Below are 18,297 nucleotides of genomic sequence, written 5' to 3' on the forward strand. Positions count from 1 at the left end.
AGTTTGTCATTATAGTTTCCCTACCTATACTTACATTTTCAGTTTTGCGGTATTGGTTAAGCAAAGAAGCACCTGAAAAATTCACTCTCCCAGTGGGAGTGGGAAAGATAGGCACTTAAATGTTCATTTTCAAGTGTTATTTCCATGTATTGGCTTTTGTGTATACATACAAAGAAGATAAGGAAGCCTGTGTAAAGAGACAAAATAAGGCGGTCTGCTCTCCCTGCGAGCTCAGTCCATTTTAAGGAGTTGTGGCTTTAACAACCAGAAATACAACACTGCTGTTTCATAAACAAAAATAAACCAGAAGACGCATTTCTCATACATATTATACTCTAGTTGGTATAACAAGCCACTGGAAACACATTATGGGGTAGCTAATTCTACAGCACACTTTAATGTAGCCCTAAAGTTTTCCAGCTTGATTTTTATTTGGTTTTGTCTGGATACTTTCATTATTCACTTTCTTCATAATGCTTTTATGTTCTGTACTTTCTAATTATTTCTTGATTTTCTTTATGCTTTTTTGTTTTATTTTGCTGTCATAATTGTTGTTTTCTACCAGTACTTGTCAATAACCACATTATGTTGTTTTCATAAATAACCTCCTCTTACCAAATTTAGTTTAGGATGTACAGTGACATAAAACCGGTAAAGTGAGTACACAAATGTTATATATTGATACAATAATTTACAGTGAGGCCCAACGGATCCGAAAAACAACAAAGAATCCATCAAACGGATCTTACAAATGTTTAAACAAGCTACTGGTAATATTGGAAGGGTTTCATTATTGTAAAACATAAAGCACTAAACAGCGAGTTATACTTAAAGGGATAGTAAAGTCAAAATTTGACTTGCATGATTCCGATAGAGCATGTGATTTTAAGACACTTTCAAATTCACTTCTATTTTCAAATGTGCTTGGTTCTCTTGGTATCCCTTGTTGAAAAAGAATGTGCACAGATATCATACACTAGTGGGAGCTGCTGCTAATTGGTGCCTGCACACACTTATCTTTTGTGATTGGCTGACTAGATGTGTTCATCTTGCTGCCGGTATGGCAATGCTGTTCTTTCAGCAAAGGATAACAAGAGAACAAAGCAAATTTGATAATAAAGGAAATTGGAAAGTTGTTTAAAATGGTATGTTTTATCCAAATCATGACATAAAATGTTGGGGTTTCCTGTCCCTTTAATATAAATAATTGCCATTTGTATCATTCACCCTTTAAAAAAGATTTTAACGTTCATTATTTTTTTAACTTCATTTGTACAGTGTCCATTACTTCCTGTCTTAGCCCCACAACAGTGTTGGGGTCGCTTCAGGAAGGCATACATAGTTTTTATGTCAACTCTAATAGAGCAACTTGGGCTGGCTTTCTTCAGCATTCACTGAACAGTAACAGGAAGTCAGCATCTTGCCCATGCTTGGAAGAAGGCAGAATGCAACTTAAAGGGACAGTTTACTCAAAAATGTTCTCCCCTTTAATTTGTTCCCAATGATCCACTTTACCTGCTGGAATGTATTAGATTATTTACAAGTATTTCCATTACCCTTATATTGGCATTTGAATTAGTTTATTTAGCCTGTGGTATCCCCACCTATTCTAAAAGCAAGCTGTGTTAACACAGCCAGCAGAAGAAATGACACTCCCAGTGGGTTATAGAAGATATAAGGTAATAAGGTGCGCGAGTACAGTGTTATATCTATATGATACACGTGAACTAACACCCTCTAGTGGTGAAAAACTGTCAATGCCCAGAGAGAAGAGGTGGGCTTCAAGGGCTTACAAATTAGCATATGAACACCCTAGGTTTAGCTTTCAACTAAGAATACCAACAGAGCAAAGCAAAACTGTTAATAAAAATAAATTGTTTAAAATTACATTCTCTATCTGAATCATGAAAGTTTATTCTGAACTAGACTGCCCCTTTAAATTCTCAGCATGTCAGCTCCCTTATGCCACTATAGACCGTGGCTAAATTGATAATTTGTAATGACTAATTTTTCAAGAAAATAAGTTGTTCACTGTTTTTTGTTTTTGTTTTTTAAAGGGGCATTGTTTCATACCCCTTGAATACTGAAATGAATCTTGAAAAGGATGTGAAAACACTTACTCATTTATTGAAAGTTTAATCTAAATTGGGCCAGAAATGGCACAAAAGTTTTAGAATAGTCTAATCTGGTGACCGTTACTGTCCTGTGTTCAGGAGGCGTGTCCTTGCCCCTTCTGGTGCCAATTACTGTCCTGTGTCCAGTAGGCGTGTCCTTGCTCCTTCTGGTGCCGGTTGCTGTCCTGTGTCCAGGAGACGTGTCCTTGCCCCTTCTGGTGCCGGTTGCTGTCCTGTGTCCAGGAGGCGTGTCCTTGCCCCTTCTGGTGCCGGTTGCTGTCCTGTGTCCAGGAGGCGTGTCCTTGCCCCTTCTGGTGCCGGTTGCTGTCCTGTGTCCAGGAGGCGTGTCCTTGCCCCTTCTGGTGCCGGTTGCTGTCCTGTGTCCAGGAGACGTGTCCTTGCCCCTTCTGGTGCCGGTTGCTGTCCTGTGTCCAGGAGGCGTGTCCTTGCCCCTTCTGGTGCCGGTTGCTGTCCTGTGTCCAGGAGGCATGTCCTTGCCCCTTCTGGTGCCCCTTGCTGTCCTGTGTCCAGGAGGCGTGTCCTTGCCCCTTCTGGTGCCGGTTGCTGCCCTGTGTCCAGGAGGCGTGTCCTTGCCTCTTTTGGTGCCGGTTGCTGCCCTGTGTCCAGGAGGCGTGTCCTTGCCCCTTCTGGTGCCGGTTGCTGTCCTGTGTCCAGGAGGTGTGTCCTTGCCCCTTCTGGTGCCGGTTGCTGTCCTGTGTCCAGGAGGTGTGTCCTTGCCCCTTCTGGTGCCGGTTGCTGTCCTGTGTCCAGGAGGCGTGTCCTTGCCCCTTCTGGTGTCGGTTGCTGTCCTGTGTCCAGGAGGCGTGTCCTTGCCCCTTCTGGTGCCGGTTGCTGTCCTGTGTCCAGGAGGCGTGTCCTTGCTCCTTCTGATGCCAATTACTGTCCTGTGTCCAGAAGGCGTGTCCTTGCCCCTTCTGGTGCCAATTACTGTCCTGTGTCCAGGAGGTGTTTCCTTGCCCCTTCTGGTGCTAATTACTGTCCTATGTCCAGGAGGCATGTCCTTGGCCCTTCTGGTGCCGGTTGCTGTCCTGTGTCCAGGAGACGTGTCCTTGCCCCTTCTGGTGCCGGTTGCTGTCCTGTGTCCAGGAGGCGTGTCCTTGCCCCTTCTGGTGCCGGTTGCTGTCCTGTGTCCAGGAGGCATGTCCTTGCCCCTTCTGGTGCCCCTTGCTGTCCTGTGTCCAGGAGGCGTGTCCTTGCCCCTTCTGGTGCCGGTTGCTGCCCTGTGTCCAGGAGGCGTGTCCTTGCCTCTTTTGGTGCCGGTTGCTGCCCTGTGTCCAGGAGGCGTGTCCTTGCCCCTTCTGGTACCGGTTGCTGTCCTGTGTCCAGGAGGTGTGTCCTTGCCCCTTCTGGTGCCGGTTGCTGTCCTGTGTCCAGGAGGTGTGTCCTTGCCCCTTCTGGTGCCGGTTGCTGTCCTGTGTCCAGGAGGCGTGTCCTTGCCCCTTCTGGTGTCGGTTGCTGTCCTGTGTCCAGGAGGCGTGTCCTTGCCCCTTCTGGTGCCGGTTGCTGTCCTGTGTCCAGGAGGCGTGTTCTTGCTCCTTCTGGTGCTGGTTGCTGTCTCCTATGTTCAGTAGGTGTGTCCTTGCCACTTCTGGTGCCGATTACTGTCCTGAGTTGATTTAAAATTTATTTTAAATGCACATGTCTTGAAATAATATATAGAGGGCAACTTTGTTTTGTGCTATTTTGCAGATGGGGGGGCATTATAAGACCATAAACAAAACTTGTAAAGACATCCTGGTTCAGAACATAGTTGGTTTATGTGAACTAGGCATGTGCATTCTTAAGTTTTGGCACTAAACGAATGGCGGACGCCAGCCAATATCAGCAATTTCTTTCATGTAATTGGCAAGAGTCCATGAGCTAGTGACGTATGGGATATACAATCCTACCAGGAGGGGCAAAGTTTCCCAAACCTCAAAATGCCTATAAATACACCCCTCACCTCACCCACAATTCAGTTTTACAAACTTTGCCTCCTATGGAGGTGGTGAAGTAAGTTTGTGCTAAGATTTCTACGTTGATATGCGCTTCTCAGCATTTTGAAGCCCAATTCCTCTCAGAGTACAGTGAATGTCAGAGGGTTGTGAAGGGAGTATCACCTATTGAATGCAATGGTTTTCCTCATGGGGGATCTATTTCATAGGTTTTCTGTTATCGGTCGTAGAGATTCATCTCCTACCTCCCTTTTCAGATCGACGATATACTCTCATATTCCATTACCTCTACTGATAACCGTTTCAGTACTGGTTTGGCTATCTGCTATATGTGGATGGGTGTCTTTTGGTAAGTATGTTTTCATTACTTAAGACACTCTCAGCTATGGTTTGGCACTTTATGTATTTATATAAAGTTTTAAATATATGTATGATATGTATGATGCCATGATTCAGGTTTCAGTATATTTCCTTTTGCAGACTGTCTGTTTCATATCTGGGAAATGCATTTTTTAGAAATTTATTTCTTACCTGGGGCGTAGTCTTTTTTCAATTGACTGTCATTTTTCTAAATCGTGGGCAGAATTAGGCTTGCGAGGGCGCAAAATGCTAAAGTTTATTGCGTCATTCTTGTTCATTGACGCAAATTCGTCATTTCCAGCGTCTTAGTTGACGCCGGGTCCTTTCACAAGGTTGTGTCATCTATGACGCGAGTGTCGTTTCTGGACGTTTTTGGCGACAAAAAATATTTTTCTGTTTGTTGTGTGTCATACTTGGCGCCAAATATTTTCATTATTTTAGACCCCATTCCTATTTGCCTCTTGCCTCTTTCTATGTCAGAGGGCTATTCTGTTTGCATTTTTTCTTATTCCTGAAACTGCCATATAAGTAAATTGATAATTTTGCTTCTATATGTTGTTTTTTTCTCTTACATTTGCAAGATGTAAACTTGTGGAGATTATACCTCCAGCTGTGGTTTGTAATAGTCATGATAAACTTTTACATGCATGCAGATAATGTATCCATCAGTAGTAGTTCATTACCTGTTGCTGTTCCCTCATCTAATGCACAAGATATACCTGTACATTTAAAATAATTTATTTCTGATTCTATTCAGAAGGCTTTGTCTTCTATTCCGCCTTCTAATAAACGTAAAAGGTCTTTTAAAACTTCTCATAAGGTTGATGAAATTTCAAATGACCAGCAACATACTGAATTATCCTTTTCTGATGAGGATCTATCTGATTCAGAAGATCCTGCCTCAGATATTGACACTGATAAATTTTCTTATTTATTTAAATTGACGTATATTCGTTCTTTGTTAAAAGAAGTGTTGATTACATTGGATATTGAGGAAACTAGTCCTCTTGATATTAAAACTAGTTAACGTTTAAATTTTGTTTATAAACCTCCTGTGGTTATTCCTGAGGTTTTTCCAGTTCCTGATGCCATTTCTGATATGATTTCTAAGGAATGGAATAAGCCTGGTACTACTTTTATTCCTTCTTCAAGGTTTAAAAAATGGTATCCTTTGCCAGAAGTTAGATTGGAGTTTTGGGAAAAGATCCCCGAAGTTGATGGGGCTATCTCTACTCTTGCTAAACGTACTACTATTCCTACGGAAGATAGTACTTCTTTTAAAGATCCTTTAGATAGGAAACTTGAATCTTATCTAAGGAAAGCCTATTTATATTAAGGTCATCTTCTTCGGCCTACAATTTCTTCGGCTGATGTTGCAGCTGCTTCAACTTTTTGGTTGGATACTTTAGCACAACAAGTATCAGATCATGATTTGTCTAGCATTGTTAAGTTGATTCAACATGCTAATAATTTAATTTGTGATGCCATTTTTGATATTATCAAAATTGATGTTAAATCTATGTCTTTAGCTATTTTAGCTAGAAGAGCTCAAATCTTGGAATGCTGATATGACTTCTAAATCCAGATTGCTATCTCTTTCTTTCCAAGGTAATAAATTATTTGGTTCTCAGTTGGATTCAATAATTTCAACTGTCACTGGGGGGAAGGGAGTTTTTTTGCCTCAGGATAAAAAAAAACTAAGGGTAAATCTAAAGCTTTTAACCATTTTCGTTCCTTTAATCAAAATAAGGAATAGAAACCTAATCCTTCCCCCAAGGAATCTGCTTCCAATTGGAAACCTTCTTCAAATTGGAATAAATCCAAGCCATTTAAGAGATCAAAACCAGCCCCCAAGTCCGCATGAAGGTGCGGCCCTCATTCCAGCTCAGCTGGTAGGGGGCAGATAAAAAATTTTCAAAGATGTTTGGATCTATTCGGTCCAAAATCATTGGATTCAGAGTATTGTCTCTCGGGTACAGAATAGGATTCAGCGTAAGACTGCCTATGAGAAGATTTTTTTCTGTCACGCATTCTGGTAAACCCAGTAAAGGCTCAGGCTTTTCTGAAGTGTGTTTCAGACCTGGAGTTATCAGGGGTAATCATGCCAGTTCCGTTTCAGGAACAGGGTCTGGGGTTTTATTCAAATCTATTCATTGTTCCAAAGAAAGAGAATTCATTAAGACCAGTTTTGTATCTAAAGATTTTGAATCGATATGTAAGAGTACCAACTTTCAAAATGGTGACTATAAGGACTATTCTGCCTTTTGTTCAGCAAGGGCATTATATGTCCACAATAGACTTACAGGATACATATCTTCATATTCCGATTCATCCAGATCATTATCAGTTCCTGAGATTCTCTTTTCTAGACAAGCATTACCAATTTGTTGCTCTTCCTTTTGGCCTAGCGACAGCTCCAAGAATAGTTTCAAAGGTTCTCAGTGCCCTTCTCTCTGTAATCAGAGAGCGGGGTATTGCGGTGTTTCCTTATTTGGACGATATCTTGGTACTCGCTCAGTCTTTATGTTCTGCAGAATTTCACACGAATCAACTAGTGTTGTTTCTTCAATTTACCAAAAAGTTATTCGATTCCTCAGACAAGGGTAACCTTTTTAGGTTTCCAGATAAATTCAGTGTCCATGACTTTGTCTCTAACAGACAAGAGACGTTTGAAATTGGTTGCAGCCTGTCGGAACCTTCAGTCTCTGTCATTCCCTTCAGTAGCTATGTGCATGGAAGTTTTAGGTCTCATGACTGCAGCATCGGACGCGATCCCCTTTGCTCGTTTTCATATGAGACCTCTCCAGCTTTGTATGCTGAACCAATGGTACAGGTATTATACAAGGATATCACAATTAATATCCTTAAATCCCAATGTTCGACTTTCTCTGACTTGGTGGTTACATCACCATCTTATAAATTTAGGGGCCTCTTTCGTCCGTCCAACCTGGACTGTGATCCCAAGAGGCGAGATTACCAATCCAATATTTTGGAACTCCGTGCGATTCTCAGGGCTCTTCAATTTTGGCCTCTGTTGAAGAGAGAACCGTTCATTTGTTTTCAGACAGACAATGTCACAACTGTGGGATATGTCAATCATCAGGGTGGGACTCACAGTTCTCAAGCTATGAAAGAAGTATCTCGGATACTTGTTTGGGCGGAATCCAGCTCCTGTCTAATTTCTACGGTTCATATCCCAGGTATAGAGAATTGGGAAGCGGATTACCTCAGTCATCAGACTTTACATCCGGGAGAATGGTCTCTCCACCCAGATGTGTTTTCTCAAATTGTTCAGATGTGGGGGCTTCCAGAAATAGATCTGATGGCATCTCATCTAAACAAAAAACTTCCCAGGTACCTGTCCAGGTCCAGGGATCCTCAGGCGGAAGCGGTAGATGCATTGACACTTCCTTGGTGTTATCAACCTGCTTATATTTTCCCGCCTCTAGTTCTTCTTCCAAGAGTGATCTCCAAGATCATCATGGAGCAATCGTTTGTGCTGCTGGTAGCTCCAGCATGGCCTCACAGGTTTTGGTATGTGGATCTTGTCCGAATGTCCAGTTGCCAACCTTGGCCACTTCCACTAAGGCCAGACCTTCTATCTCAAGGTCCGTTTTTCCATCAGGATCTCAAATCATTAAATTTGAAGGTATGGAGATTGAACGCTTAGTCATAGAGGTTTCTCTGACTCAGTGAATAATACTATGTTACAGGCACGTAAATCTGTTTCTAGAAAGATTTATTATCGAGTTTGGAAGACTTACATTTCATGGTGTTCTTCTCATAAATTCTCCTGGCATTCTTTTAGAATTACTAGAATTTTACAGTTTCTTCAGGATGGTTTGGATAAAGGTTTGTCTGCAAGTTCCTTGAAAGGACAAATCTCTGCTCTTTCTGTTTTATTTCACAGAAAGATTGCTAAACTTCCTGATATTCATTGTTTTGTGCAGGCTTTGGTTCGTATCAAGCCGGTCATTAAATCAATCTCTCCTCCCTGGAGTCTTAATTTAGTTTTGAAGGCTTTACAGGCTCCTCCGTTTGAGCCTATGCATTCTTTGGACATTAAACTACTTTCTTGGAAAGTGTAGTTTCTTTTGGCCATCTCTTCTGCTAGATGAGTTTCTAAATTATCCGCTCTCTCTTGTGAATCTCCTTTTCTGATTTTTCATCAGGATAAGGCGGTTTTGCAGACTTCATTTAAATTCTTACCTAAGGTTGTGAATTCTAACAACATTAATGGAGAAATTGTTGTTCCTTCCTTGTGTCCTAATCCTAAGAATTCTTTGGAGAGATCCTTACATTCTTTGGATGTAGTAAGAGCTTTGAAATATTATATTAAAGCTACTAAATATTTCAGGAAGACTTCTAGTCTTATCTTTTCTGGTTCTAGGAAAGGTCAGAAGGCGTCTGCCGTTTCCTTGGCTTTGTGGTTAAAGTTTTTGACTCATCAAGCTTATTTGGAGTCGGGTCCATCCCCGCCTCAGAGAATTACAGCTCATTCTACTAGATCAGTCTCTACTTTGTGGGCTTTTAAGAATGAAGCTTCAGTTGATCAGATTTGCAAAGCAGCAACTTGGTCTTCTTTGCATACAGTTACTAAATTCTACCGTTTTGATGTGTTTGCTTCTTCAGAAGCAGTTTTTGGTAGAAAAGTTCTTCGGGCAGCTGTTTCAGTTTGATTCTTCTGCTTTTGATTTAAGTTTTTTCCTTTTATTTATGAGAATAAACTTATTTTTTGGGTTGTGGATTAATTTTTTAAGCGGAAAATTGCTGTTTTTATTTTTAAGCGGAAAATTGCTGTTTTTATTTTTATCCCTCCCTCTCTAGTGACTCTTGCATGGAGTTCCACATCTTGGGTAGTGCTATCCCATACGTCACTAGCTCATGGACTCTTATGTAATAATTTATGTAAGAACTTACCTGATAAATTTCATTTCTTCATATTGGCAAGAGTTCATGAGGCCCACCCTTTTTATGGTGGTTATGATTTTTTTTGTATAAAGCACAATTATTTCCAAATTCCTTTGTTGATGCTTTTTACTCCTTTCTTTATCACCCCACTACTTGGCTATTCTTTAAACTGAATTGTGGGTGTGGTGAGGGGTGTATTTATAGGCATTTTGAGGTTTGGGAAACTTTGCCCCTCCTGGTAGGATTGTATATCCCATACGTCACTAGCTCATGGACTCTTGCCAATATGAAAGAAATGAATTTATCAGGTAAGTTCTTACATAAATTATGTTTTTCTGAGCCGGATTTCTCCTTGTTAAAGTACAACACACTAAGATGTGGATTTGCACAGATCATATAGTGTGTTTGCAGCAGCCATATTTGTCATTTGTTTTGTGCCGAAAGGTTTGAATGCACAAGCCTAATATGAACCAGATCAGGGAATCTTAAACACAGTCCATGAAGATGCTAGTGTTTACCTTCTAACAGGTAGACACATCCACCTCCATCTTTCCTTCTGCCCTAACTTCGCCAGCACACACTTGATGTTATAATAGTGTGCTGTCTATCATAGAATTATTGTGTTGAAGACATCTGGTGGTTGGTTGTTGTAACTGCAGGAATGAAACCAGAAGTGTCCTGCTTTTGTTAATGCACTCAATGCAGTAGAATTGCATAATAAAAACACAATGATTTAACACCTACTCTGAATTTCAAATAAGCAGTAGATTTTTTTCTGACAAATTTATTTTTTCTTCCATTTTCCCACTCTTGTATCATGTGACAGACATCAGCCAATCACAGGCTAGTATACGTATACTCTGTGAGCTTGTGCACTTGCTCAGTAGAATCTTGTTCCCCAGAAAATGTGAATATAAATAGACTCTGCATAATTTGATAATGGAAGTAAATTGGAAAGTGTCTTAAAGGGGCAGTCAAGTCCAAAAAAACTTTCAGATTTTAAATAGGGCATGTAATTTTAAACTTTCAAATTTACTTTTATCACCAATTTTGCTTTGTTCTCTTGGTATTCTTAGTTAAAAGCTAAACCTAGGAAGGCTCATATGATCATTTCTAAGCCCTTGACGGCTGCCCCTTATCACATGCTTTTTTATTTGCTTTTCATAACGGGAGAGCTAGTTCATGTGAGCCATATAGATAACCTTGTGATCACGCCCGTGGATTGTGGCAGACACTGCACTAATTGACTAAAATGCAAGTCAATAGATAATAAAATGTCATGTGATCAGGGGAAGTCATACAATGCTTAGATACAAATTAATCACAGAGCTAACAATTATATTAATATAACAGTGTTGGTTATGCAAAACTGGGAATTGGTAATAAAGGGATTGTCTATCTTTTTAAACGACAAAAAATCTGGGGTTGACTGTCCCTTTAAAACGGCATGTTCTATCTGAATCCTGAGTTTATTTTGACCAGTAAATGCAGTGTTTTTGCATTATCAACAAATGCATGATAACAATACAATGCAAAGCACTTAGTCTGAACTTCAAATGAGTAGTAGATTTTTTTTTTTTTTGGACAAATTTCCACTCCCACTGCATCATGTGACAGCCATCAGCCAATAAGAGGCATATAAGTATATTCTGTGAATTCTTACACATGCTCAATAGGAGCTGGTGGCTCAAAAGGTGTAAATATAAAAAATGTGTTAAAGGGAGAATATACACCAATTTTCACATAACTGCATGTAATAGACACTGCTATAAAGAAGAATATGCACAGATACTGATCTAAAAATCCAGTATAAAACCTTTTACAAACTTACTTAGAAACTCCCAGTTTAGCACTCTTGATGAGGTAATCTGGGACACTCATTGAAAGGGGCTGGGTAAACAAAAAGAGCAGATACTTTTTATTCAGTTGTAGTGAAGTAGAGAGCGTATAAACCCAATAGAGGGGTATATTTTAGTCTGAATTATTTTGGAGTAAGCAACAGAGAATGTCTGATTTTGCACTAATATGATTGGTTTGTTTATATGAGCATTTACCATATCACTACATTAAATTTACATCTTTAGACAAATAGGAACAAAATTATGATCAGGAGCCTGACTTTTAAAGGGGCAGTAAATTCAAAATTAAAAACTGTCATGATTAAGACAGAGCATACATAGATATATGTAATCCCAACATTTTCGTTCATGATTCAGATAGTGCATTCAATTACAAAAAGGTTCTAATTTACTTCTTTAATAAAATTTGCTTCAGTCTCTTGGTATCCTTTTTTGAAGAAGCAGCAGTGCACTACTAAGAACTAGGTGAACACATCAGATGAGCCAATGACAAAGGGGCATATATGTACAGCCAATCAGCCGTTTTGCTCCCAGTAATGTATTGCTGCTAATGAGCTAATTGTATGCTCTTTCTGAATCATGAAAGTTTTTATCCCTGAAAACCTTTAAGTGGGTATTTCCTTCGGTCCAACAGCCTTAGAGACATCTTCAGTTATAACGAAAGGAGAGCACTTTGCTGCATTAAGAGAGGTTATTTTAGCAACTGGGAAACAACATAATGTGTATGCCGTGATTTACAAACCAGTCCATATATTTAAGGATTTATACCACTCAAAGGCAGAATTCCTTAAAGGGATATGAAACACAAATTTTTTTTTTTTGTGATTCTGACAGAGCATGCAATTTTAAGCAACTTTCCAATTTAGTTCTATTATCAAATTTGCTTTGTTCTCTTGCTATGCTTTGTTGAAAAGCATTACTGGGAGCTAGCTGATTGGTGGCTGCACATATATGCCTCTTGTCAGTGGCTTACCTGATATGTTTAGCTTGTTTCCTGTATTGCATTGTTGCTCCTTCAACAAAGGATACCAAAGAAAAAAAAAAGCAAATTTGATATAGAATTAAATTGGAACATTGTTTACAATTGCCTGTTCTATCTGAATCATGGAAGAAAATGTTTGGGTTTTATGTCCCTTTAAATAGTGACCTCTGGATTGTCTGTCCCAGCATCCTCTCCTTCCTCCATTCTGTATAACCTTTACCATTTGCTGTCATTTGTTTTGCTCCTCTGTATTTACTTTACTTTATTTCAGTTTTTTTCTCACCTTGTGATCATATGCATGGCTGCTCTGCCTTTCTTTTCTTTTCCATTCTGTTCCCACTGTCTACGCTACAAAAGCCATCAGAGGAGATTGTGATCCGACAGAACTCTATGGCATTCTGGGAGTGGGATCAGGGGGTCCCCCCTCCTGCACGACCTCCAAAAAAATCCTTCTCTGAATGCTGTCTGGTATGTTTGTCTCAGCTTTAATTACAAGTTAACACACTATTAAATCAGTCTGCTAGAACTCCTTTGTGTGTGAGCTTTTATTCATAGGAACACTATTCTGGCATTTTACTTTATAGCTGCTGCTTATTAGGCCTTTTCAGTAGAATATTTTGTGGTTGTGATTGATTATAAATTATTGTGAAATAAATGTAGTTTCTCTTGTTAAGTGTATCCAGTCCACGGATCATCCATTACTTGTGGGATATTCTCCTTCCCAACAGGAAGTTGCAAGAGGATCACCCACAGCAGAGCTGCTATATAGCTCCTCCCCTCACTGCCATATCCAGTCATTCTCTTGCAACTCTCAACAAAGATGGAGGTCGTAAGAGGACTGTGGTGTTTTATACTTAGTTTATTTCTTCAATCAAAAGTTTATTTTTAAATGGTACCGGAGTGTACTGTTTATCTCAGGCAGTATTTAGAAGAAGAATCTGCCTGCGTTTTCTATGATCTTAGCAGAAGTAACTAAGATCCTTTGCTGCTGTTCTCACATATTCTGAGGAGTGAGGTAACTTCAGAGGGGGAATAGCATGCAGGTTTTCCTGCAATAAGGTATGTGCAGTTAAAATATTTTTCTAGGGATGGAATTTGCTAGAAAATGCTGCTGATACCGAAGTAATGTAAGTAAAGCCTTAAATGCAGTGATAGCGACTGGTATCAGGCTTATTAATAGAGATACATACTCTTACAAAAGTGTATTTTAAAACTTTTGCTGGCATGTTTAATCGTTTTTTATATATGTTTGGTGATAAAACTTATTGGGGCCTAGTTTTTTCCACTGGCTTGAATTTTGCCTAGAAACAGTTCCTGGAGGTTTTCCACTGTTGTAATATGAGTGGGAGGGGCCTATTTTAGCGCAGCAAAAATTACAGACACAGACATCCAGCTTCTTCCTGCATGATCCAGGACTTCTCTGAAGGGCTCAAAAGGCTTCAAAAGTCGTATTGAGGGAGGTGAAAAGCCACAGTAGAGCTGTGGCAGTTGTTGTGACTGTTTAAAAAACGTTTTTGTCATTTGTTATTCAGTTTTTGGTATTAAGGGGTTAATCATCCATTTGCAAGTGGGTGCAATCAGTAAAATGAAACTTTAAATTGAAGAAACAAGTAGTAACTTACTTATCCAAAAAAATGATTGCCAAGTAGTGAGATAAAAAATGTTTTATTGTAGCTCTACGCGTCTCTTGAAAAAGACGCTTAAGCGTTGAAACGCGTAGAGCTACAATAAAACATTTTTTATCTCACTACTTGGCAATCATTTCGCTGTGACGAGCCGGACTTGCTATTTTGGATAAGTAAGTTACTACTTGTTTCTTCAATTTAAAGTTTCATTTTACTGCTGATGAGGTTCCAATCCTTTTCCAGCCCTTTGTTGAAAACCTCCCTGTTGTTGCCTTTGGAGAGGGACATATTACAGAGGGATATACCATAGAAGCAGGACTCACGTTACTTAAGGAGTGAGTATATTGCACATTATTGCAACAGATTTTAACTTGCACATCAAGTCCATTTCTATCTATTATCAGAAACTTAACATTCTGCAAGACCAGCGCCATCCATTTCGTTTTGTCTATTACAGAAATTATTAGCAAGGAGTGGGATAGACCCGGTGTGCCCTTTTCCCCACCTCCTATATTTAGAAAAATGTTTCCAATAGACGCCACTACACGGGACTTAAGGCAGACGGTCCCTAAGGTGGAGGGAGCAGTTTCTACTTTAGCAAAGCGTACCACTATCCCGGTTGAGGACAGTTGTGCTTTTTCAGATCCAATGGATAAAAAATTGGAGGGTTACCTTAAGAAAATGTTTATTCAACAAGGTTTTATTTTACAGCCCCTGTCACTGCTGCGGCGGCATTCTGGTTTGAGGCCCTGGAAGAGGCCATCCAGACAGCTCAATTGGATGAAATTATTGACAAGCTTAGAACGCTTAAGCTAGCTAACTCATTTGTTTCTGATGCCATTGTTCATTTGACTAAACTAACGGCTAAGAATTCCGGATTCGCCATCCAGGCACGTAGGGCGCTATGGCTTAAATCCTGGTCAGCTGACGTGACTTCAAAGTCTAAATTACTCAACATTCCTTTCAAGGGGCAGACCTTATTCGGGCCTGGCTTGAAGGAAATTATTGCTGACATTACTGGAGGCAAGGGTCATACCCTTCCTCAGGACAGGGCCAAATCAAAGGCCAAGTAGTCTAATTTTCGTGCCTTTCGAAATTTCAAGGCAGGAGCAGCATCAACTTCCTCCGCTTCAAAACAAGAGGGAACTGTTGCTCATTCCAGACAGGCCTGGAAACCTAACCAGTCCTGGAACAAGGGCAAGCAGGCCAGAAAGCCTGCTGCTGCCCCCAAGACAGCATGAAGGAACAGCCCCCTATCCAGAAACGGATCTAGTGGGGGGCAGACTTTCTCTCTTCGCCCAGGCGTGGGCAAGAGATGTTCAGGATCCCTGGGCGTTGGAGATCATATCTCAGGGATATCTTCTGGACTTCAAAGCTTCTCCTCCACAAGGGAGATTTCATCTTTCAAGGTTATCAGCAAACCAAATAAAGAAAGAGGCATTCTAAGCTGTGTGCAAGACGACCTAGTAATGGGAGTGATCCATCCAGTTCCGCAGACGGAACAGGGACAGGGGTTTTATTCAAATCTGTTTGTGGTTCCCAAGAAAGAGGGAACCTTCAGATCAATCTTGGATCTAAAGATCTTAAACAAATTCCTCAGAGTTCCATCATTCAAAATGGAAACTATTCGGACCATCCTACCCATGATCCAAGAGGGTCAGTACATGACCACAGTGGACTTAAAGGATGCCTACCTTCACATACCGATTCACAAAGATCATCATCGGTTCCTAAGGTTTGCCTTTCTAGACAGGCATTACCAATTTGTAGCTCTTCCCTTCGGGTTGGCCACAGCCCCGAGAATTTTTACAAAGGTTCTGGGCTCACTTCTGGCGGTTCTAAGACCGCGAGGCATAGCGGTGGCTCCGTATCTAGACGACATCCTGAAAGAGGCGTCAAGCTTTCAAATTGCCAAGTCTCATACAGAGATAGTTCTGGCATTTCTGAGGTCGCATGGGTGGAAAGTGAACGTGGAAAAGAGTTCTCTATCCCCACTCACAAGAGTCTCCATCCTAGGCACTATTATATATTCTGTAGAGATGAAAATTTACCTGACGGAGTCCAGGTTATCAAAACTTCTAAATGCTTGCCGTGTCCTTCATTCCATTCCACGCCCGTCAGTGGCTCAGTGCATGGAAGTAATCGGCTTAATGGTAGCGGCAATGGACATAGTGCCATTTGCGCGCCTGCATCTCAGACCGCTGCAATTATGCATGCTAAGTCAGTGGAATGGGGATTACTCAGATTTGTCCCCTCTACTAAATCTGGATCAAGAGACCAGAGATTCTCTTCTCTGGTGGCTATCTCGGGTCCATCTGTCCAAGGGTATGACCTTTCGCAGGCCAGATTGGACGATTGTAACAACAGATGACAGCCTTCTAGGTTGGGGCGCAGTCTGGAACTCCCTGAAGGCTCAGGGATCGTGGACTCAGGAGGTGAAACTCCTCCCAATAAATATTCTGGAGTTAAGAGCAATATTCAATGCTCTTCTGGCTTGGCCTCAGTTAGCAACCCTGAGGTTCATCAGATTTCAGTCGGACAACATCATGACTGTGGCTTACATCAACCATCAAGGGGGAACCAGGAGTTCCCTAGCGATGTTAGAAGTCTCAAAGATAATTCGCTGGGCAGAGTCTCACTCTTGCCACCTGTCAGCGATCCACATCCCAGGCGTAGAGAACTGGGAGGCGGATTTTCTAAGTCGTCAGACTTTTCATCCGGAGGAGTGGGAACTCCATCCGGAGGTGTTTGCTCAACTGATCCATCGTTGGGGCAAACCAGAACTGGATCTCATGGCGTCTCGCCAGAACGCCAAGCTTCCTTGTTACGGATCCAGGTCCAGGGACCCGGGAGCGACGCTGATAGATGCTCTAGCAGCTCCTTGGTTCTTCAACCTGGCTTATGTGTTTCCACCGTTTCCTCTGCTCCCTTGACTGATTGCCAATATCAATCAGGAGAGAGCATCAGTGATTCTGATAGCGCCTGCGTGGCCACGCAGGACCTGGTATGCAGACCTAGTGGACATGTCATCCTTTCCACCATGGACTCTGCCTCTGAGGCAGGACCTTCTAATACAAGGTCCTTTCAATCATCCAAATCTAATCTCTCTGAGACTGACTGCATGGAGATTGAACGCTTGATTCTATCAAGGCGTGGCTTCTCCGAGTCAGTCATTGATACCTTAATACAGGCACGAAAGCCTGTCACCAGGAAAATCTACCATAAGATATGGCGTAAATATCTTTATTGGTGTGAATCCAAGAATTACTCATGGAGTAAGGTTAGGATTCGTAGGATATTGTCCTTTCTCCAAGAGGGTTTGGACAAAGGATTATCAGCTAGTTCTTTAAAAGGACAGATTTCTGCTCTGTCTATTCTTTTGCACAAGCGTCTGGCAGAGGTTCCAGACGTCCAGGCATTTTGTCAGGCTTTGGTTAGAATTAAGCCTGTGTTTAAACCTGTTGCTCCCCCGTGGAGCTTAAACTTGGTTCTTAAAGTTCTTCAAGGAGTTCCGTTTGAACCCCTTCATTCCATTGATATTAAACTTTTATCTTGGAAAGTTCTGTTTTTGATGGCTATTTCTCCAACATAGGTGTGTCCGGTCCACGGCGTCATCCTTACTTGTGGGATATTCTCTTCCCCAACAGGAAATGGCAAAGAGCCCAGCAAAGCTGGTCACATGATCCCTCCTAGGCTCCGCCTACCCCAGTCATTCTCTTTGCCGTTGTACAGGCAACATCTCCACGGAGATGGCTTAGAGTTTTTTAGTGTTTAACTGTAGTTTTTATTATTCAATCAAGAGTTTGTTATTTTGAAATAGTGCTGGTATGTACTATTTACTCAGAAACAGAAAAGAGATGAAGATTTCTGTTTGTATGAGGAAAATGATTTTAGCAACCGTCACTAAAATCCATGGCTGTTCCACACAGGACTGTTGAGAGCAATTAACTTCAGTTGGGGGAACAGTGAGCAGTCTCTTGCTGCTTGAGGTATGACACATTCTAACAAGACGATGTAATGCTGGAAGCTGTCATTTTCCCTATGGGATCCGGTAAGCCATGTTTATTAAGATCGTAAATAAGGGCTTCACAAGGGCTTATTAAGACTGTAGACTTTTTCTGGGCTAAATCGATTCATTATTAACACATATTTAGCCTTGAGGAATCATTTATTCTGGGTATTTTGATATAATAATATCGGCAGGCACTGTTTTAGACACCTTATTCTTTAGGGGCTTTCCCAAATCATAGGCAGAGCCTCATTTTCGCGCCGGTGTTGCGCACTTGTTTTTGAGAGGCATGACATGCAGTCGCATGTGAGAGGAGCTCTGATACTTAGAAAAGACTTTCTGAAGGCGTCATTTGGTATCGTATTCCCCTTTGGGCTTGGTTGGGTCTCAGGCGTCTTCCAAGAACAAGCTACTTAACATTCCTTTCAAGGGGAAAACGCTGTTTGGCCCTGACTTGAAAGAGATTATCTCTGATATCACTG

General features: G+C 41.1%; 1 protein-coding gene across 3 annotated transcripts in view; it reads left to right on the forward strand.

Moving 5' to 3' along the window:
• DENND5B (DENN domain containing 5B) overlaps nucleotides 1-18,297 on the forward strand; it is a 254,424-nt gene that overhangs the window by 114,293 nt on the left and 121,834 nt on the right. Inside the window, exon 11 of one of the 3 annotated variants that reach the window (XM_053719025.1) lies at nucleotides 12,539-12,649. The exons of the other annotated variants lie outside the window; for them this stretch is intronic. Within the exon in view, the coding sequence (XP_053575000.1) occupies nucleotides 12,539-12,649 (111 nt within the window). The remainder of the gene's footprint in view (nucleotides 1-12,538; nucleotides 12,650-18,297) is intronic. 3 annotated transcript variants of the gene reach the window in all.

This window comes from Bombina bombina, chromosome 6 (genome assembly GCF_027579735.1).
Source record: "Bombina bombina isolate aBomBom1 chromosome 6, aBomBom1.pri, whole genome shotgun sequence".
In the NCBI taxonomy this organism is placed as follows: Eukaryota; Metazoa; Chordata; class Amphibia; order Anura; family Bombinatoridae; genus Bombina; species Bombina bombina.